The 22,660-nt window shown below is 31.5% G+C and overlaps 1 protein-coding gene across 1 annotated transcript in view; it reads right to left on the bottom strand.

Annotated features, from left to right (window-relative positions):
• The window catches only part of LOC149484743 (uncharacterized), a 30,476-nt gene extending 8,660 nt beyond the window's left edge, over window positions 1-21,816 (bottom strand). Inside the window, exons 1-26 of the mRNA XM_089700797.1 lie at window positions 21,665-21,816; window positions 21,224-21,337; window positions 20,833-20,892; window positions 19,965-20,159; window positions 19,513-19,698; window positions 18,522-18,710; window positions 17,874-18,065; window positions 17,597-17,674; window positions 17,259-17,465; window positions 16,558-16,746; window positions 15,778-15,972; window positions 15,333-15,530; window positions 14,778-14,990; window positions 12,989-13,060; window positions 10,590-10,704; window positions 9,850-10,079; window positions 9,461-9,652; window positions 8,207-8,392; window positions 7,641-7,817; window positions 4,688-4,738; window positions 4,384-4,466; window positions 3,799-3,942; window positions 3,063-3,266; window positions 2,579-2,677; window positions 2,364-2,490; window positions 2,051-2,205 (exon numbers count right to left, since the gene is read on the bottom strand). Of these exons, the coding sequence (XP_089556923.1) occupies window positions 2,051-2,205; window positions 2,364-2,490; window positions 2,579-2,677; window positions 3,063-3,266; window positions 3,799-3,942; window positions 4,384-4,466; window positions 4,688-4,738; window positions 7,641-7,817; window positions 8,207-8,392; window positions 9,461-9,652; window positions 9,850-10,079; window positions 10,590-10,704; window positions 12,989-13,060; window positions 14,778-14,990; window positions 15,333-15,530; window positions 15,778-15,972; window positions 16,558-16,746; window positions 17,259-17,465; window positions 17,597-17,674; window positions 17,874-18,065; window positions 18,522-18,710; window positions 19,513-19,698; window positions 19,965-20,159; window positions 20,833-20,892; window positions 21,224-21,337; window positions 21,665-21,749 (3,936 nt within the window). The 5' untranslated portion in view covers window positions 21,750-21,816. The remainder of the gene's footprint in view (window positions 1-2,050; window positions 2,206-2,363; window positions 2,491-2,578; window positions 2,678-3,062; window positions 3,267-3,798; window positions 3,943-4,383; window positions 4,467-4,687; window positions 4,739-7,640; window positions 7,818-8,206; window positions 8,393-9,460; window positions 9,653-9,849; window positions 10,080-10,589; window positions 10,705-12,988; window positions 13,061-14,777; window positions 14,991-15,332; window positions 15,531-15,777; window positions 15,973-16,557; window positions 16,747-17,258; window positions 17,466-17,596; window positions 17,675-17,873; window positions 18,066-18,521; window positions 18,711-19,512; window positions 19,699-19,964; window positions 20,160-20,832; window positions 20,893-21,223; window positions 21,338-21,664) is intronic.
• Between the last annotated feature and the right edge of the window lie 844 nt (window positions 21,817-22,660).

The raw sequence follows: 22,660 nt of genomic DNA, 5'->3' as shown, positions 1-22,660 counted from the left end.
CGTGGGCGTTGGCGTGGGCGTGGGAGTGGAAGCATGAAAATAAAAACAATTATTGTTGCCCCACCTTGAGCCCATGGTCATAGGTCCCATAGTCACTATTCCACGCGGACGAAGTCGCGGGCACAGCTAGTAGACAAATATAATCAGAAAGCTTTGAACTCCTAAGCTCAACCATAAAAGATAGACATTAATTATGATGTCGGGAGATATTTTTATATAATATGGAGAACATTTCTTTCATACTAATAATTGTACCAAGTTTCGTTTAAATCCGTCGAGTAGTTTTTGTTTCTATAACGGTTATACAGACAGACAGATGGACAAAAATTTTTGGCGTCAGTGTCGATCCCTAATCACCTCGTGATAGTTATTTAGGAAATATATTTCATGTACAGAATTGACCTCTACAGATTTAATATAAGTATTATTCATATAATTAGATGCCAATTTCCATGTAACGTTAAATTCGACTATACAATAACTAACAGACAACGCAGGTTACTCTCGTTTCCGTAAGTTGAGGCGGCTACATATTCGGTCCTCATAACTTCACTTTTTGTGAACGAAACGACAGCGCGGTTTAATTCGATGCCAATATCATCAAAAAAAGGAAATATTTTTAATTGTGAAAAAATATTATGATTTACACTATTAATACTATTTTAACATTAACACAAAATATAAGACTGTGAGTGTGTAAAAATAAATCCAGCTAGTTTCACATCAAACTTATGTTTTTAATTAGGTATACGACATGAAAATATATTAATTACCAAGCAATAATCATACAGGTAAATACTGAACAAAAGTATTAACAGTCAAAGTATATTTTTACTTACAACATGTAAATGATGAAGGAATAATAATTATCAACGAACTAACCTTTTTGTATTATTGTTTATAAATATAAATTCATAAACAATAAATTTATAAAGAATAGAAAAAATTCGACCACTAAAGAATGCTGGTTCGAGTCCCGCCTCGTTATCGAATTTTTAAAACACGAAGATTTTTAAAAATGTAACCATTGAACACAATCAATATTAGATTAACTGTAATGGTGTCTAGTTTGACTTAAAATAATAAACATCTAACTACCCTCACTTTTAAAAATGTAGTATATTCACACGAATTATAAGCGCACCTTATAGGGAAGGGAAGATATGGGTTAAAGAGTTAAATAAATAAATAACATAATTATATTTAAATTATTAATTTTTAACATTGTGTTCAGTAGTGTTAACATGTAAATTGATTTGATTTTTACGAAATCTCATAGATGGCGCTGTTTCAAATTTGTATACTAATAAATTCATTAAACTGATTCTCTGCCCAAATTACGTAAATGACATAGTTTTTATTGTGTAAAGCTAGATAATAGCGTGGCTTACCCGAAACCAACATTTAAACATGAGTCTTTAGATTGTACGCTGTCGTAATACACGGAATACGTAAGAAAAAAAAAGGTTCACAGCTCCTCCCCCGGAGGTGATAGCATGATAATATGTTTAAAAAAGCGTCACCTGACCTGTTAGTAATATTCATGCAAAATTTGAAGTCAATCTATGCAGTACTTTTCGAGATTAGCCTGGACAAACATACAGACAAACAGACAAACAGACAAACAGACAAACAGACAAACAGACAAAAATTCTAAAAACTATGTTTTTGGCTTCTATATCGATTATAGATCATGGATTATGTATTCTTTTAAAAAAATATTCAATGTACAGTTTTGACTTTCCTACGATTTTATTATATGTATAGATGATGCGCTCAAACTGTTAATCTACATTTAATTTAGATTATTATTTGAATTACTAAGTAATGTAGAATTTAAATCAAATTCATGTTTTCCTCAGATTTTCGATGTCCTCCGATTTTAAGATTTTCTTATCAGAGTATTCAATTTTAATGTAGTTTATTTTTATAAGAGACAATTAAGAACATTCAAAAATAAAGTGTCACGTATTTTTTTTAAACGACGAATGACGAAAAACGACGTAATCGCGGACGAAGTCGCGGGCAACAGCTAGTTATTAATATTTACCATTGCTAAAATATCTTCTAAATCGGTTGAAGTTTCAATATCCATTACTGGAAGGGATACATTTACTTCTGCAGATTTAAGTTTATTTATTATATCTTCTTTTAAACTGAAACATGGACTTCTAAATGTCTCTGCAATTGTTAATACATCTTGTTCTTCATTTGGCAACACCGCAACAAATGAAACGTTAGTATTTTTATAAAATAATTGTAGGACCTGAAAAAAAAATCAACTTTAGATTTAGTTATATTTAGTCATAGTTAAAAATTAACATTAAAACATTAATCTACCTAATTTACCTTTGCATTGATGCTGTCGAGGTTTCCATAGTTAAATTTGTTTATTTGATTCATCATATTAACAGACACAGTAATGTTTTCGTATACATAGAAATCTTTTAGTTTAGTCTTCTTCGCGTGGAATGGAATTTTCCAATCACCCTATATACAAAATAAAAATAAAAAGTTGGTCATATACTTTAATACAGATAACACTAAAAATATCTTATTTCATAGATTTGAAGTATACCTTGAAATAAATAGCGTTTGCCAGTACAAGACGTGTATTTTGATTCAGCAAAGACGAAGAAACCAAATCCTTTACGAGATTATTAGTTCTTGATGCAATCTAGAAACGGAAAAATCATTATTCATTTATATTTGATTTAAAATATCTAAATAAAGATTACAAGAGAAATAACAATGACTGGTTGCTCCCGCTATATTCTTTGTGTGGGCGTTGATATGACGCGGATTTTCAATTTTCCATCAAAATTCAATATTTTTCGGTGACTAATAAATGGTAGTTACATGATATAAAAATATAACCTTTTTAAAACGTGTAAATCTTGCTAAGATACCCATGGCCCCCGGGAAAAAAACAATAAAGCCTAATGTCTCATGATGACTAAGATATTTTTTTTTATTCGATACAGAATTAGAGGAAAAAATGAAAACTACATTTCCAGCTTAATAGTTAAGTAAATAAAGTAAAGATTACATAATATATTTACCCAGGAATTTATCGAGTTAGCAGCCTCAATAGATTCGCTGAAATCAAGATTCTCGGCTTCTGCATGGAAAACCAATCTAGTGTCTCGTTTGAACGATTTCTTGAATGGAAATTGAATACTGCCATACACTTTTTCAGCTAATTGAATCGTCACATTTTGTTGAGAATTTATATCGTCTAGATAATTCGGTACAATTGATCTGATCTGAAATTTCAAATGATTAATTTTAAAAGGATATCATCATCATCATTATCAGCCTATATTTGTCCACTGCTGGACATAGGCCTGAAAAGAAGATATGTTGCCATCAAATTGTACAATGTACATAATATAGAATCTTATATATATCATTTTTCTTAACGCAAACATTCGTTGCCACACTTTTTTCGTAGGAGCGTGGCATCAAAAATGTCTTTCGTGTTTCGAGGATTAAACTAATATATCTTCTATTTAGCTTCAAAATAACTCAGGTTGATTGAGAATATCCGTAAATTATTTAATCATTATACAAATTCCTCAAAGGTTTATCTCAGTAAGACTTAGTACGAGTATAAGCTTACCTTTATTTGAAGACTTCCGTGTCAATTTATTGTAGTAGATAACTACTGATTTAATGACAATGTTAGATGATAAATATTACTAATTTAAAAATAGCTTATAAAAAAAATAACATTAAGTTATTCTTTTAACAATCCTAAAGGATTGTAATTATAAACTTTTATTATATTATAAGTACCTCATTTCTGCTTTTTATATTGAGAAGGTTTGCTAATTGTTCATATGACGTTCCCTTCGCATACAGCGCTAGTTGTGCTAAAAGAAACAGCACACTGAATGGTGATGTGATGAAGCTGCTGTAAGGACTCTCATCTAGTCCACTCTGAAAAACAATAATATTTTACTATAAAAAAGGTTCACAATAAATAAAGTACGAGTGAAGAAAGCCATATCACCACGGCACATACCACCGCCGCTCCACAGGTAATACGGACCTATTAGAATTTATAAATTAAGTATAGCTTTGTTTGTTAAATTATTTTTAAAACGGTTTGAACATGAAATCTAAACTCAAACATAAATCTTCATGTTTTTGATAGTCTAAGATCCCACTGCAGGATTACTTCGTTCATAGATTTTTTATGAAACCAAATTAAACATGCTTGCGGCAAAATTTTGACGGGCAACCTAGTCGATATAATATATTCTCCTAATTATAAATATACATAAAATTTTGGTTTCATCAAAAAAATCTATGAACGAAGTCCTGCAGTGGGATCTAGTACTATTAATGCAAACCCTCAACTGACAAGCTTATACTTACATATAAAAATGCTGCTGTGAAGTTATTGTTGCCTCGATCGAAGTCGTCCCTCCAGTTATAGTTTGCAGTTTCCGGCTTTTTAACTGCAAGTGAATTATTCATTTCATTTACAAACGATTGCTATTCACCTCCGTTCAACGCAATAAACGCATTAGTCAAGCTGCCAGAATTGTTTTGATTCTTATCGATAAAAAGTTTACACTATAGGTAATGGTTTTGAATAGTCGTAATATAGTGTAGTTACGAAGAAAAAAATTGTGCTTAATAAAATTCAAGTAGGTAATTATTTTGTTCTAGAACTTACCAGAATTAGTTGTAGCGTACGCACTTGCATATGCGTTCGCATAAGCTTGTTCTGAAACCATTCAATGTTTGTAATACTTAAGATTGAATTTAACATGATCATTACAGTTACTGAACGAGTGTTGCTCGCTATGTTCATGAGATATAAACATAATAATATTATTTATATAAGTAAAACATAAAAAACTACGAAATCATACGTAAAGTTAGTATGTATAAGTTTCTGTGATGTATATATATGAAGGTATTCAATGTATTTTTCATTGTTTATATTTGACGAAATTTCTGTCTTTTAACAGAAAATAAATAGGAACAATCAGTTCATAAAACTTGTCGTGATAACAATATAAGCATATTACCTGAAGCAGTCGCGCATTTTGAAAATAAAAGTGCAATAATTGTAAGAAATATCGAAATTTTTACAAAATGTGTTATCATTTTCAAAAAATAGAAATTCTGATAATTATGATGGTTTAAATTTTGTTAACTGGACAACACCTACAACACGACTGCGATTAAAATGGTTTATTTCAAGTATAAAAATGAATTATTTAAGAGCGAAATCGTGATGTAGGGAAATTTTACTACATATTTTATACATATAGTCGCTTTTTATCTTGGACAATAATTTTATTGTCATTATTTTCATCCGATAACATTTAATATATTAAAAAATGTTAGGTATTATATAAATAAATAAATAAATTGACTATAAGTTTTATACAAGGCATTAAAAATCTCCCATACAAAGCTGTGTGGATCTGCGATAGTTAAAAATTTCAATTTTATAAAATCTTTGGGACTATGGATAATGATAGTAACAGAAGAAATTTCTATTGTAAGCCTCTGACTGTTCCATTGAATACTGAGATATTTAATAAAAATACTGTGTATACCTAATTTTGGTCTACTCTATAACTATATATGAATAAGTACCTAGGTATGATCATATTCAACGCAATTAAAACTCAAGTTGGGCTTGTGAAAGTAGATTAAAGCGTTATGGTATTAACACTGAAAGCTTTAAATTCTCTGAGAGTGATCAAAGCGTATCTGCTATTCAATTTTCATTGTTTTATATTATGAAGTTCCATTATGCTATTATCAGTTAATTAATTCAATTATTTATAATAAAGGCGAAATTTTATAATGTGTTTATGATGAAATCGTGTTTTTGGTAATTGTTCAATTACGAAACATGCCTTAGTAGCAGCTGTGCCACGTGGTTAACCATGGATGGTACCACGGATATTTTTTCCCCTTATTTTAGAAATTGAAAGGTTGATTTAAAAAGTGGTTCTAGTTACTACTAGAAATGTAGAGCTACATTTCATTCAACTTGGTGTTATGGATTATTCGTTTAAGCAAAATAGGCAAACAATGTCTCATTCCCTGTATTGAAAAAAAAACAAACATTCATAGAGCAGAATTATTTATTTTTTGTCTATGTAATATAAAAAAATTACATACACGTTCAAGTATGTTTATAATAAATATCAAGTTAAGCGTAAAAAAACAATGTATAAAATATATACTTAGGTAAAACAATGTTATTATTAGTTTTTTCGAATAATATGATAATTAATAAGAAATATTACACAATAATTATCAAGTTGGCTATGGTAAGGGGAGATTAGTAATGAATTTCCAGATTGAGCATATTTTGCAGTGTACTTGCTTTATTCACTGGATGCTGAAAAAAAATAGGTAGGGTTTATTAACAAAATACGTTATGAAGTTGCAACGTTATATTATTGTCATGTAGTTTTTACCCGACTACGGCAAAGCAAAAGGAGGGTTATGATTTTGACAGGCTATGTATGTATGTATGTATGTATGTATGTATGTATGTATGTTCATCTGTTCCCTCGTAACTTCTAAACTACTTATCAGAATTCGACAAATGACATATCATTAGAAGCGTCTTAATTGTCCGCTGGTTATAGGCTATATGGGGTTTCACAAAATCTAATGTGGCGCCCTCTAGCGGACAAAACATACAGAGTAAAAAAATAAAGTTAAGATAAATATGCCGTGTTTGGTATCATTTGAAAGCTTTTTACTTGCACATTTTGAATATATATATATTACTAGCATTTGCTTGTGACTTTACCTGTATTCATGGGCTGATTGCATATAATTCACATCTTTTCGTTCATAGCTTCTTTATTAGTTCATCAATTTAACTTTTGTTTTATACTTTTTCAGCGTCGTTTTTTGTCGTAGTTGGGTTTTAGTTGTTTTACTTTTTATCTTGTAGAAGAACATGATATTCATCGTTATGTACAGAATAAGGATAATGTGTTTAGAAGCGTAATTAATTGAATGATAAATTGGTACCTATTTTAACAGATTATTGAGGGTTTGTAAGTGATAGTAAAATAATATTCGATAATTTCATGCTATCTTCTTAACTTTACAAACAGCTACTCCAAAAATGGAATCTCACATTCAGTTGAAGTAAAAAATACAATATTCATGTGAACATAATATTTAATATTTATATTTCGACGTTAATTTATATCAATGGAGGATCGGGAAACATTACGTAATTACATCAGTGTTCATTTTTCATTCTGAATTCACAAAGTATCTGAATAAAGTTGATTAAAATGTAATAATTTATTATACACTTAAAATTGTCATGTTTCATACAAGAATAACGGTAACAGATTTTATGTTATTGAAATAATATTAATTATTGATATAATTATTTACTTTGTTATGTACCTACTTCGATTTAGTAATTATTGAATCAATAATTATTGCATTCAGTTTTAAATGTCAGGAAAAAGTAGAGTTATCTATATTAGGTACTTGGAGTAGTTCATTTCACGCTCCGATTACACCTCTTATCTATGCAATTATTTTATTTTATTATTGAAAATACTTTGTATTTATATTATCAACTATATTTTTTTACACCCATTATAATCTTTGTTAAAAGAACTTACGGCAGTCTTCTGGCAGCACGCATCTCTTGATGTCGCTGTTGTAAACATAACTTGGCCGACAATCACATCCATTGAGCTGACAAAAGAGGGGACAGGCGACTTGTTGTTTGTAATTTGAACACGTTGTACAAAACGTGCCGCAACCAGCAGTGGCGTTTGCGTCTCCACCGCATGAGGCTGCGCATAAAATATTATTGGACATTCAACATCGGCTCAATAGTATTTCTGTTCTGTAATTGGTAGCGTTCGTTGGAAATGGCTTTGAAATAGCCTGATGTGATACACAGGGTGTGTCTGAATCAAATTTATTACTCATACGTAAATAGTGATGTTAGTTGACATGATTTTAAAACAGCAACCATTGAGTTTATTGCCTTGCTTTCCGAATCGGTGGTAAATGGTTAAACTATGTCATGAAGATTCTAATTGAATAAATAAATGTTTGAGTTTGAGTCGATTTTATATAAATGATGATGATAAGCGATCGTATTAAATAAAATGTCGGTATTTTTTTCAAATATTTATTTCATATTTTTAAAACATGTTCAAAAACACAATGAACTAGCTGCAAATTTCAATAGATATGCAATTTCCTTGGTCATCCGCGACAAAGCCGTCAAGGCATACACATCCAGGCTCTATGACGTCATTGTATTGTCCACAGTTCAAGTCTATACCTACTTCGGCACAGGATTGTGGTCTGCATATTGAAAGTACGTCGTCTACAAATTCCGCGTTGTCTCCGCATCTTGCTGTAAAGAAAAACACTGTTTAAATATCATAGAAAAGAACAGATTTCTAGAATAAAATAATGGATTAATTTGTTACAGAGGAATGCCATATATTTCAACGGATATCACGAGTTTTGAAACAAATTTTGAATAATGATTTTAACAATACTATAAAAAATATAATAAAACATAATTATTACATCCCCATCCGTCTGATCCGATCCGATTGTTCCGTAACTATTGCAGATATCAAAAAACTTTATACTGTTATCGAAAGCCCTAATGAGTAAAATGACAACAATAACTTTTTTAAAATATAACGAGAAATATCACCCTCCCTATACACACCCTGTATAGGTACTTATCTGAGACACATAACTTTTACTAGAAAACATATTACAATACAATTAAAATTTTGCAAACATTAGGTACTTCTTTATTTCTGATATTTATAAATTACTTTTAAATATATAATATAATATTACACATATCTTTGGGGTTATGTATTTGGAAAAAAGGATTAACTGAAATATATTACTTATTTGTAAAAAGGTCCGATTCCGAAAGTGGTCCTTTGTAGGTACGAATGTTATAATTTTGAATGCAGGTTTACAACTTTCTGATTTGGGTTCACACGCGTATCTTGTCCAAAACATGGAATTTCAGTATTTCCAGATATTTGTATTCCCTAGTTAGTGACTTGTGATGTCCTTCGTGAATATCTTACTTGCATAATATTGAAGTATCCTATTTCGTAATTTAAGTATCCTATTTAGCATTTTGGTTTACGAAAAACTGGCTTCCTATGAATGGGCTGGTTCAATTCCTTTTTTACATACGAAGAAGCCGTTAAACTATACACGATCTAGTTGTCCCATACCAGCAAGATTTCGTATATCATGCTTCCGATATAATTAATAATAATAAATTTTATTTCCTTTTAACTGAAATTGCATTCGAAACTTGAAGACAATTCATGTGAATTTTTTAGAGTCTATTTTCAATGGGTTTGGACAAGCGGCCTTCTTATGAATTCCATAGTATATCCCATAGTTTCTAGTGATCCAGGAGACGGTAAAGTCAACTTACGGCACTCGTTTTTGGGTACACAGGACCCATCTCTGGTTCGATACAGATTATCAGCACACCTGCAGCTTGGATTGCAATCACTGTCACCCAATTGTGGGGGTGCTTGACATAGAATTAGTCTTTCGTCGACGTCGCAATCTGGAAGGCAATAAGCCGGACAGAGATCGAACACTTTGTTCTCTCCGCAGTCCGCTTAAAGGTGAAGATACGTGTTAATGAGATATAAACAATAAAAAAATAAAAAAATAACAATATAAACAATAAAAAAATAATATAATATAAATGTTCTACATTCCCAATCAATAAATTTAAATTTATGTAATGACAACGCAGTGAAATTGAGACATTAAGTTTAGATATTATGATTGATAAAATTTGCCGATATTTACGTGTTGGACACTGTGCTACGGGGACACAAATCCCATTTTCGTCTCGCAGATAATTCTCCTTGCAGCGGCAGCCTTTTTTACAATAGCCTGCGATTAAATCGACGCATAATGCTGGTAAACCTAACTGAGAGCAATTTTTCCTTCCACATCCTCCATTGATACAGTCATCTGGAACCTCGTCAGGCCCGCAAATTGGTTCTTGATTCGTTGACGATGACGCTGACGAAGTTTTAGAAATACAAAACCTTTGAGATCTTTTTTTCCTGATTTTAATTAATCCAATATGTGCATGAAGATAAATACGCAAATGATTCAATAACATCTGTAATTGAAGTCAGCATTGATTTATTCCACTGCATTGGAAATTTTAATGAAGGTAAAATATTTCACATTTATGAACACATTTTTGGTAAACTCTTTATATTAGCATGATTAAAATTGAGAACGAAACATTTTCCCTTTTGAATTCTTTTGTAATTATTAAAGTAATGTTTGGTAATTACAGCAATGGAGACTATTTAAATACCAGTATAGTTAGATTTTTCTGATGCTTAGAGTACTACCAAATGGATTATTTATTACAAATATATTTATGTTTTGTTCCTTTGCGTAATCTTGTCCTTGGGTTCCATCGAGCTAATACTTACCTTTAATGAAAAATAATATCTTAAGCTACCGAATTTGCTAATTTACTACTTATTACAAATATACAATTAAAATTAGTCAAAGTTTTATTACTTCCATTGTAGTCTTCTACCCGGAATCCAAAGGTCCCCTGTGTCGAAAAAGTACCGGCGGTGTTTGTAGAAGGAAAATCCGTGGTAGGAGTCGTGGGATATGTCATCATTATATCACCTGTAAATTTTTATTTATTTTAAGATACTGTCTGAAAACAACATAATAAAGATAATTATATTTATAGTGTCAGAACTAGACAAAATATAAATGCGTACAAGAAGACACACTTTCAAATGAAAAATAATCATCAAAATCGTTACACCCAGTCGATAGCTATAGCAAGCCCAAAAAATAGTCAAATTGAGAACGTTTGTCAATTTTTTACATATTTATTACCAGCGGACCCCGCAATAGACTTTGATTCGTGGGGTAATTAATTAAGAAAATATGCATTAATGAGTATAATTTCAAATAAGAATCTGGTTCCTTCTTCTTTCATTCCATCTTTGAATTTTATACATGTCCACTATACTGCTATATTAAAATAGAGTACAGAAGAGTTAATTTGTGTGTAACCTCAGATTGACTAGACAATGTTTGTACATATTATTATTTATTACTAGCGGTCCGCCCCGGCTTCGCCCGTGGTACATGTTTACGTTTTCTCTACATAAGAACCATCCTCGTACTTCCAGGAATATAATAAAAAAAGAATTATCGAAATCGGTTCAGCCGTTCTCGAGTTATGCGCTTACCAACACATTTTGCGATTCATTTTTATATATAAGATTATTGCTATATTTAATAAATTTGAACACTCATTTCGAATCACAAAATTTACACTACTGGTAGTTATTTCAATGAAGAAATCTTCATCACAATGTATTGTCCTATCCTACTATACTACTTATATTATTATAAATGCGAAAGTAGGTGTGTATGTTTGTTACTCTTTCACGATGAAATACTGAACCGATTACAATGAAATTTAGCACACATATAGAGGGTAATTTTGATTAATACATAGGGTACGTTTTATTCTAGAAATCCTACGGGAACGGGAACTATGTTGGGTTTTCTTAGAAAATGCGGGTGAAGCCGCGGGCGGTAAGCTAGTAAAACATAATTATGAATTAAAGTAGAATTTGTGAAGTGTGCTTTAATTTATCAATGAAATAGTTATTTGGATCTATAGTTTGTTCGTTGCGATTAATGAAGGGCAATCAGTATTTTATTTTATGTAATAAAACTTGAGGCCGTTTTTTAAACAAAATAAATAGAAGCGGCTTGCCCCGACTTCGGACAGGTTGTCTTGATATAGGAAGAGCCCTCTGTTAGTTAAAGAATCTTCAGGATCAGTTCAGCATTTATAAATTAAAAAACGAGTACCTACATTACAGGTCTCTATACTCTTAATTTCTAAAAACTAATCAATAATCATTTTATAGAGCAATACAACAGAACGATTGTCAAAACAAGGGCCTTTTTAATAAAGGAATTGAATCGGTACCTATATCCTAATGTTTTACTTGCATTATAAGCTTTAATTCAGCTTGTTTATAGATTACAAATGAGAGATTAGTTTACTGTTGCTAAGTCTCTAATTTTGATCATGAAATATTTATGGAAGTTAAGGGAAGGTTTGAACGGAGAGAAACATATTTTTTTTTAATTAAAAAATAAGCATACATATAAGTAGGTGATGCGAATTTCATCGGATAATCATTTTATCTATGTATATACAGAATAAGAAAAGATGTCTTATGCTTTACTTTTAATAATTAGTGTTGTAAGGTAACTACTTTTATTATATTATCCAAAATGACTTTTTATATTCCTAAAAACAGAGCAGTTATATCTTATATTACCTACCTAGATAAAAAAGTGAAGTTCTTTGACTTATAAGTTGTAAATCTTATTGGGAAAACTACTGATCAGCCAAATTTTCTTAATTTATTTAGTATCCGCTGGGGCTTGAATAAATTAGTTACGTTCTCCTGCAAATCATTAGACCAACTAGACGACATTTTTTAAACAAAATTAACAAATATCAGTAACGATAGGTATTTAACGTAAGCAGAAAATTATTTAGGATGAGTTTAGCAGACGTTTTGCAGTAGGTTTTAGTCTATTATGTTGTTGTTTTACAAATTCTTGTTTGGATATAATATTATGACTAATGATTAAGAATATAAATAACATAGAATGCTGAGATGATAGTTTAGTGAGTTATACGGAATTTGTAGATAAAAAAATGGGTTAAAAAAGAACAATAAAACTTAGAAAATTCTACTGGTAAACTAAATAATCAACACATAAGTATTTATACATATTATAGCTTTAAAAACAAAACATATGATCCTTATCGGAAAGTAATAATATTATATAGGTAATACAATAATACGAATAGGTACAAATAATAAAATAAGAATATACATAAATAATATGCAAATATACATACGCTGACATATCACCAAAGCGATATTAGCCAAGATGCCCAAAAAACCAATGGTGTTCAACATTGTGGAGTTCACTACTTTGTGTCAAATTTCGTTTTTCATTTATCAATTTATACTTTTCAATTTGCATGTATTTTCAATTATTTTTCAATAACAAAGGCAATTTGTTTATACAATTTGAATCGAAAAGCTATTTAAATATTTAAAGATTAAAAGAAATATAATTGAAGTTTTTCTATCACGGGAAATTAGCATAAAAAATATGTTGCTCAAAATGTGTAATCAATTTGATTGAGTTTTTATTCCTCAAAGATAAGAGTTCTCATAATTAGATATTAATTATGCAATTTAAAATACCTTTTTGTATTAATTATTATAAACCAATGTATTTTACATTAGTTTATGAAAAATATTTAGTTCAATATTGTGTTAAGTATACCTAAGTTTATGAATTCATTTTTGTAACACACATTCTACCTTCAAAATAATGAAGTAGGTACCTACCTAACAAAAAGGCTCTCTTTCTGTTACCTAAACCAACCTCTGAATAATAAATAACGTATTACTTACGTAGTATTTAACTATTTAGTAATGTGGTATTAGGTACTTTTGTTCAAACAGAACATATTATTATTGTACCTACATACACAAAGACACCAGTATATCATTATCAATGATTTCCACCTGTGTTATCTGTTATCAACGAAATAACACAAAACTTGTATTTACTTAGATTACATTTTATAACACCTCACAACGGACCACTAGTCGTTTATTCCCGTAATTGAGCCAATGTAATAGGTATTTGCTAACATTTTTTTAAAATATAATCCCATAAACAAACTATTATATCTCATAGATTAAGATTAGTGCATTAATCATTTCATGGACAGTTCGGCTTTTTGTCGCTTTGGTATTTTTTGCAATCTATCTCGTATGATAACTAGTATACATAATAAATCAGTAAAGTTTAGAAGCTTGACATCATATTGTTTCTAGTCTATACTAATATTATAAAGAAGAAAAGTTTGTAATTATGTATGTATGTATTTATGGTTATCACGCATAAACCTCTCAACCGATTTTGATGAAATTTGACACAGACAATCTTTAGACCCTGAGAAAGAACGTAGGCTACCTTTTATTGCGAAATATGTACCACGGGCGAAGCCGGGTGGACCGCTAGTAGGACATAAAGGTAAAAGTTCTTCTTCACCTGCCTTACCAATATTATAGCTTGTTTCCACTGAGAGTTACCGCGGTAATTTGAATAGGTTTTCTTTGTAATCATGTTAATTTATGTTTTCTTTTAATATAAAGTTAAGTAGAAGGTATAGATTTTGGAAAGTTACTCGCTAATTATTAAAAAGTATCAATTAAAAGGGAGGCAGTTGTTAGATGCAGAAATGATAAAAGTAGTTAGATAAAATAGGATTGCGGTTTGGAAGGTTACAGTAAGCTGTTTATTCAATTATTTCTTATAACCATCCCTCAAAAAGGGGCATAATATGATGATTTTTACTTTTATAATCACAGACCAACGTGGACGAAATTCGTCTGAAGGGCTTTATTGAATGTAAATTAAAAATTTAAGCATCTTTTAATTTTAAAGTGACGTAGTTTTTTCATCTTTCCATGTCTGCCAAATAAATCTAAATAAAAACAGAATAATGACAAACATATTTATTATTCTATATTTAGAAGGACAAAATATTTCAGGCCATCTACAATAAATAATATGGTTCCAAGGTTCTACCTGAAAAAGCGAATAACTGTGTTATCACTTTTATTTTTCTCTTGGTATCGTATCAAGAGAAAACTCACCGCAGTTTTGTGGTAGAACACATCTTGATTGTGTTTCATCAAATATGTAGTTCTTTTTACAATTACAACCGTTTCTAACGCATATCCTTGGGCAAGGTCTGGGACCGTTCCGTAAGGTGTCACAAGTATTGCAATATACTCCGCACCCCTTCATTGCATTTGGGTCACCTCCACACGATGCTGCCGGACAAAATTAATTATTAGATAATAATTATGTTGATTTTAAGGCATGATTGTAATTGTACCCATAGTAATGGAACTTGGTTATGCCATCTGTAATTACTCTCAATAATCGAAAACTATATTCTCGAAATATTTCATTATTCGTGAAAAGAAAACCTCATTCGGTACCACATCCGGACCGAATAAAATCTCTTAAACACGCTATACTTTGATTGCATTGATCGTTCGGCTCAATTACAACTATACCATCGCTCTAACAAATTTGATAATTCAAATGAAAGGAATCTGAAACGGATTCATGCTGTATCACATTTACTAAGGAAAAGAAAAAGTTCTCACGGCATTTTTCAGCGGGAATACATTGACCATTATCATCCCTAAGGTAACCTCCTTTGCATATGCATCCTGGTTCTGCGTAATTATTGTAATCTTCAAGCATTTCACATTCAAGAGGATATCCCAATTGAGAACATTTCTGAGGCTGACAATCAGCTCTGGTATTATTCACATATATTTCATTTACTCCGCATTGAGGGGCTAAAATAGTATTTCAGATTGTATAAGTACAAGTTGCAAAGATGATAATATTAAACATATAAAAATACGTACGTAAAATAAAAGTAGGTATGAAGCAAAACAGTGTTTCTCTGATGTTAATATTTAACTAGTTATTACATGTTGAAATTGATATTTTGGTTTAATGGCATTAAACCGCTGCAATTTTGATTATAAAATGATAGAACCACACGCAAAATGTCCTGTAATCTATAATGAAAAATCTTACGACATTGTTTGATAGGTATGCAGGTTCCTTGATCGTTCCTCACATAATTGTATGCGCAAACGCAGCCTGGTCGTACCGGCAAGCTTTTTAGGTCCACAGGCAAATTTGGTCGAGGGCCGTGCAATTCTGCACACGTTTTAGGCCTATTCCATTCGTTTATATTACGTATATACATTTCATTGGCTTTACATTGTGCTGTAAGAAGTTAATCTATTAATGCCATGTCGTCTGGTATTAGCGGTGGTAAATATTAAATAAGATATTTTGATGATTCAAAAGTTCTTTTGAAGGAAGTCTAGTTGAATAAATAAAAGTTGGAATTTGTTTTTGAGTTACACCCAGGATCGGGAAATTTACCTCATGTTAAATATCGAATTAAGTATATCATATTGTGTATAATCAAGATAGTGTGGGAGGCCTAAATGTTTGTGATTGGTCGTCATTGTAGATGTATATTCATAATCGTTACAATGGTGGCAAACATCGACGATTCCGTCCAACCCTGCCAATTGTGAAGAGGGCCCATAAAAATCAAGAGACCAAGAGACAAAGCTACGAGTCGGTAGATAGCTATCGACAAAACCTAAATCTATACTAATAGATATTATAAAGCTGAAGACTTTGTCCGATTTGAAAAATTCTTTCAGTGTTAGATAGCCCATTTGTCGAGGAAGGCTATATCAGCACATTAAGACCAACAGGAGCGGAGCAATGCGGATAAAACCACAGAGCACAGCTAGTAGAAAATATTGTTATTAGATAGAATATTACAATACTTACTGCACTGTTGCTTAGTGATGCATTCTCCATGATCGTTGCGATACATATTAGGCTTACAACGGCACGAAGGTTTACAACCTATTGTTGCATTTGCGGGACATTTATACTTAGCTTGAAGACCTCGACAAGTTTGAGGAGGACATGTTTTTGGGCATTTTTCATATACTTCATCTCTGCCCGGACATTTTGCTAAAAGTAATATTTATATGAAAATTGGTTCCAAAATAGTGCAAAAGTAGTTTTTATTTATCTTTCATGAATTAAACACACAAATAATTGATTGAAAAACATTCCATGAAAAACATATTTTTTAGTATCTACATTGATTCATGGCCAAACATTCTAAAAAGCTGTAGATACAATGGAGTTTTTTGAACAATGGTTAACATAAATAATGAAGCGGAACACACTTGTACAAATAATATAATTAGTAATATACCAGGTATTTAACGATAATATTTTTTAAATTACGATATCTTTTATATGTTTTCGAAGGTTGCCGACCTTACATCGATATTCGGTGGAGATTGTAAATAATAAGATGGTAGAATACATAAAGATATCAAATTTTACTGATAAAAGTCGTATGTGCGCCCATTTCATTTCAGGTTCTGCCCATGTTGTAAAGTTTCATGAAACGCACTCTCCTTTTTACAAATTTAAATCTTTCAAGTAAAATTAAAATGGATAAAATATCTTACGCGCAGGACAATCATCGATAGGAATACAAATGCCATTTTTATCACGCAGGTAGTTATCCTTACAGCGGCAACCTTTGTCACATTTTTTCACCGAAAACAGGCAGTTTTTGGTTGTAGCCAAGTCAGAACAGCTCAATTTGTCACATCCAGTATTAATGCAGTCTGACATAACTTCATTGGCTCCGCAAACGGGAGATGGAACGAAATCTAAAAAATATATTTTAAAGCGAAAAATATTATAAGTAATACAAAGAAAGTTAGTTAGTTTTCTTTTAATTTGCGAATAAATTTCAGTCTAGATTTAATAAAGAAAAAAATTTAATAGTCATCATTCTTACATGCTACAGCAGTTATCATTACAACCTCGGTTTGGTTTGTATCTAACTTGTCAAAATTAACAACCCCGACATCAGCATCTGAAATTATATTATTTACTTTCTAAATGTAACGTATGTAAATTAAACACGAAGATGTTTAAAATTTTAGTGCATCTTTATATTGACGGAATTCAATTGTCCTTCTCCCTTATACTTCTATATTTTAATCACAGTTATTAACTCTCGATTAGATACATCATATCCTTAATGAATCAAAATATAACAGAAAATATCTCACAGCATTCTTCAGTAGGGATACAACGGCCATCATGATTCCTTGCATAGCCTTCAGCGCAGACGCATCCAGGTGTTGGTTTACTTTTATTTGCCTTTTCATATTCCATCAGACCCAATACTGACTCCGAACATGTTGTGGGTCGACCAATTGCCTTTACATTTTTAACATACACTTCATTTACTTTACACTCCGCTGAAATTAATTAGCAGGTTAACTTTGTGGGTTTCACAAATTGCCGTTTAATTAAAATTATTTCCCGCTTGATTTGATATCTTATAAGATTCGTGATATTAACCAATATCGGTCCTTATGGTAGAATTTTAAATGGGTTGTCGCATCGCATTGGTTTCGCATGGACAAGCTAGATCGCAGGTTCGATAGTCTGTAACTACATAAGGTAGACACTATAAGGGTTAATAACAATTCATTTTCATTTCGAGTATGTATTTAATTTGCTCAGCATAGAAAAGAAATTGTTTAAATAAGGTATCTCGGGATACTATGAACATTTTTTTACGTTTCAAGGTTTAAAGAAGTAATCTTATTTTGTTCTAAGTTTTACCTAATTCATAGTTAGTTCACTGGTTAAGGCTATTGAATAACCGGCACTTAAAACTGTTCCAGAACATTTAGCTATATTCAACTTACGTGGGCATTGAGCAATGGGGACGCAAATATTGTCCACGTTTCTAGCGTACCCAGGTTCACAGTAACACTTCCTATTGCAAGTGATGTTTATGATGGGACAGCTGGTCTGATTCTGTCTGCTCAGCTTATCGCACTCATTGTCACAGGCACCACCACACGTGAAGTACTCGTGCGGCCCACGGCATTTCACTAATAATGAATGAATGAATGAATTGTTCATACACAGACACAGAGAGGTTGGTAAATGCTGTTTTTTGGTGGAGAATGTGGTTTAATTATAATTATGGTGTGAGGTGTCATACATTTTAAATAATTGGTATTATTATTAACTAGCGGTCCGCCCCGGCTTCGCCCGTGGTACATATTTACGTTTTCTCTACATAAAAACCATCCTCGTACTTCAAGGAATATAATAAAAAAAGAATTATCGAAATCGGTTCAGCCGTTCTCGAGTTATGCGCTTACCAACAGATTTTGCGATTCATTTTTATATATAAAGAAGAAGATAAGCATTTACGTCTCTATATTCGAGATTTAAGTTAAATATTTTATATTTTATATTGTTTGTGATTTATAAATTAAAAATTTTTCATTATTACCGAGGAAATGCGATTAGCCGAAAATTAAGTTGGTGGTTGGATCCTTTAATATAGAATGTCAAAAACGTACTCGTTTGCAAACCTCGGAGGACGGGCCAAAGTAAATATCAGATTTTAGTTTTAATAAGTATTCAAAGTGAATATGCTAAAATTTTGTATTATTACCAAATATTATATCCTTGAATCTTGCTTTATCCTTATAAAGCTTTATCCTTGTTTTATCCTTTACCTACTAGAAATATTCCAACGTGAATATTATATTAACTAGAATTATTTTCGATTTTTTTTATTGAATTAGATTGATTGTGCACGACATGCTGTCTAGTTTTTTCTAGTCCTAGTTTTGTTTATTCTAATAATATTATATAGATAAAATTAAACTGTCTTCTTACAGCAATCCTGTTTTGAGATACATTCTCCCAACTTGTTTCTATACATATCAGGCTTGCAGCGGCATGAAGGTATACACACTGCCGGTCTTATTGGGCAGGGGGCAGTTGACCAAAGGCTTTCACAGGTCTGTGGTGGACAGGATCTCGGACAGTATTCGTATACTTCGTCTTTTCCTAGACATGTAGCTGTAATCGAATATTGTGAATTGATTATTATTTAATGTATGAATGTTATTCACGATTGAGTAATCTAATATCATGATACAAAGCTTTGAGAATAATTTATTTATTATTGGTAGAAGAATAGCTTTATAGGTTTGGTGAGATTTTTTTTTGTAATTAATGTTCGCTAGGAAGATTCTAATCAATAGAAGTGATTTGTTGCCTTTTTTCAATCAAAAAGAGACTTTGAGGAAAGCCAACTGTTTATTTAGCTAAGCTACTATACTCACGGCATTGACTTTTGAGAACACACGCTCCATCATTATTTCTATAGTAGTTATCAGCACAACGACATCCTGGTACACATTCTTTATCACCCACTTTTGGAGGGCTTTTACATCTAATCACTCGTTCGTCAACATCACATCTCCTGGGTGGACATGGTGCTGGGCAAAGGTCGTAGACTTCGTTGAGCCCACATTTAGCTGTAAAAAATCATATTGTAATGATTCTTAAACATTGTTTTTTGCATAAACATTAGTGCTTAACGTTATAACTTTAACGCGATACAAAATTGTAGGTACTAGACCGATAAATACAATATTCATGTTGGAGTGCATAATGGGGACATAAACTTATACGCAAATAATGAAAGAGTCCCGAACTCATTTTAATCTGCTAAGAAAATTAATCTGTTTTCCGGGGTTTGTAGCAAAATGTTTTCTTTAATTTCCAATGTTTGTGAAAGGAGACAAAATAGTGATGTCATTTTATTCACTAAGGGCTGATTTTTCAATCCTTGGTTAAAACTTATTCGTGTAATACTTTATTGGCCCTTAAATGCATAACGTTTATATGAATATATTATGTAATTCTGTAAATAATGCTACTGTATAGAATGTAACGTATTTACTGAGCTCAAGATTGAGCTTTGGTCGAGAGAATTTGATCATATTACGTACGTTGAGGGCACTCAGTAATTGGAACACAAATCCCTTTATCATCTCACGGGATGTTTTCCTTACACTTACAGCCATGTTTGCAGGATTCTTTTAATGGGTAGGTAATAAATATTTTTTAAAACCAACTGCTCTCAGTTGACTGAAAAGTTATCTTAACTTTTATGTAATATTTAAAATTAAAGACTTAAAAACTTACGCTTTATTTGTACTTTAGCAACTTCTTCGCTGCTGCTGGCACTAGATGTAGCGTCAGCCTCTAAAATAAATATACTATTATGTTATTTATTATTCTACTCCTGAAAAGCGTGTAAAGTTTACGTATTTTCTCTATTTGAGTTCTTTTTCTCGTTAAATAAATTACGTGAACTATAGGCATTAGTTAGATCTGGACCTGATAAAGTTCAATTTTTATTAGTCCTAATTATGAGCTTGTGATTATCGAAAACCAATTTTATATCAACAACGATTTCAACGAATAGTTCAACTGTACGCGTCACAATATCGACGCAATTAAAATCGTTATTAATAATTATGTTATTACTTTTTATTATTAATAACTATACAAGCTAATAAAAGTTTAAGCTTACCTGCACTACTGCTGGAAAGATCTTGATTGTTGTTTGAAGATTTTACAGGTGGAGTGGGGGCTGGTGGAGGCGTATCATCTTGTGACGATGAACTTTCATCGCTCATTTGATTATCTTAAAATAAAAACCAATAACAGTTGATTGCTTGGAAGAGATCATTAGTGGACGAATCTTTAGGCCATGCGGTTGTGCTTGCGTAAGATCTTATTGGGTATCTTATATAATTGGATATCTTAATAATTATAGCTGAAAGACATAAATTTTACAAAACACAATGTATTGATTCGTTTCTCTAATAAACCTTATGGAACAAACATTCAACCGAAATTCAGCTTTAAAGTAAAATAGATAAAACCGCTTTCAACGAATCTAGCTTAACTTGGATAATTATGTAATGTTTGCAGCACAATAAGATACATTAATAAATATGTTTTAACTTACAGCACTGTTCTTCCGATATGCATACACCAGCTGAATCTCTATAGAAGCCGCTGATGCATCTGCACGCACCCACACAATCATTCATCTTTGGACAGTGGTACGTTTTGCCAATGCTATCGCATGTTTGTGGGTTGCAAGTACTGGCACATTTCTCATAATATTCATTTCTTCCAGCACAACTTCCTGAAACATGAGACACATGTATGAACCGATGACTTTGTTACTTTTTAGTAATAGCACAGAATAATAACTAGAAGCTAGGTAATAGTCATACTAGCTTTTTATACGCAGCTTCTCCTGCGTAGTCAAAGGGCATTTATAAGGGAATGAGATGTTTCAGTTGGATAAAAAGTGGTCTACGTTTCTGTCTAGCCTCCTATCGGTGAATGTAATATAAAAATTTGTATAACAAATAAAAAATGCTTCGTTATACGCAAGAATATCAGAAACATTATATTATATTGTTTTATCAATTAACCACAGTAAACAAAGTTATAAAAACTGATCTATTTGTAATTGAATTTCGAATAAAAAGCGTTTCGGAGTTTTTTTTTATGCTGCAATAGGGGAGCGCTTTGCCACGATCTCGCCTGATGGTAAGCTGAGATGTGGCCTAAGATGAAGCGCGCTTCCCGAGAATGTATCTGTTCACTCTCCTCTTGAAGACCTCCATATTGTACTCATCGGGGAACACAGATTCAGGCATGTTCCAGCCCCTAGCGGTTCGAATATTTTTTTTTATAATATTATTAATTATGATTTTGATAATTACCTGATCCTGCCACAAAAACAAGACTTTCAACAATAATCAAAATGAGTGTTAATTTTAACATCGTTAAACAGAATATGTTATGAAAACTTGTTGGAAATATTATCACTTTTATATGTATTCCGTGGTCACGCTCACAATTAATTTAAACAATAATAAATTTATTATTGCATACTATGTTTTGTATTGTATTCGCCTGCTGTTTCAATTTACTTTTTACACAAGCT

This window comes from Colias philodice, chromosome 11 (genome assembly GCF_061535455.1).
Source record: "Colias philodice isolate Cphi_HAF_F1 chromosome 11, ilColPhil1 Martin Lab GWU primary, whole genome shotgun sequence".
NCBI lineage: Eukaryota > Metazoa > Arthropoda > Insecta > Lepidoptera > Pieridae > Colias > Colias philodice.
Note: the sequence above shows the minus strand (reverse complement) of the source record. Positions and strands in the feature narration are given on the sequence as shown.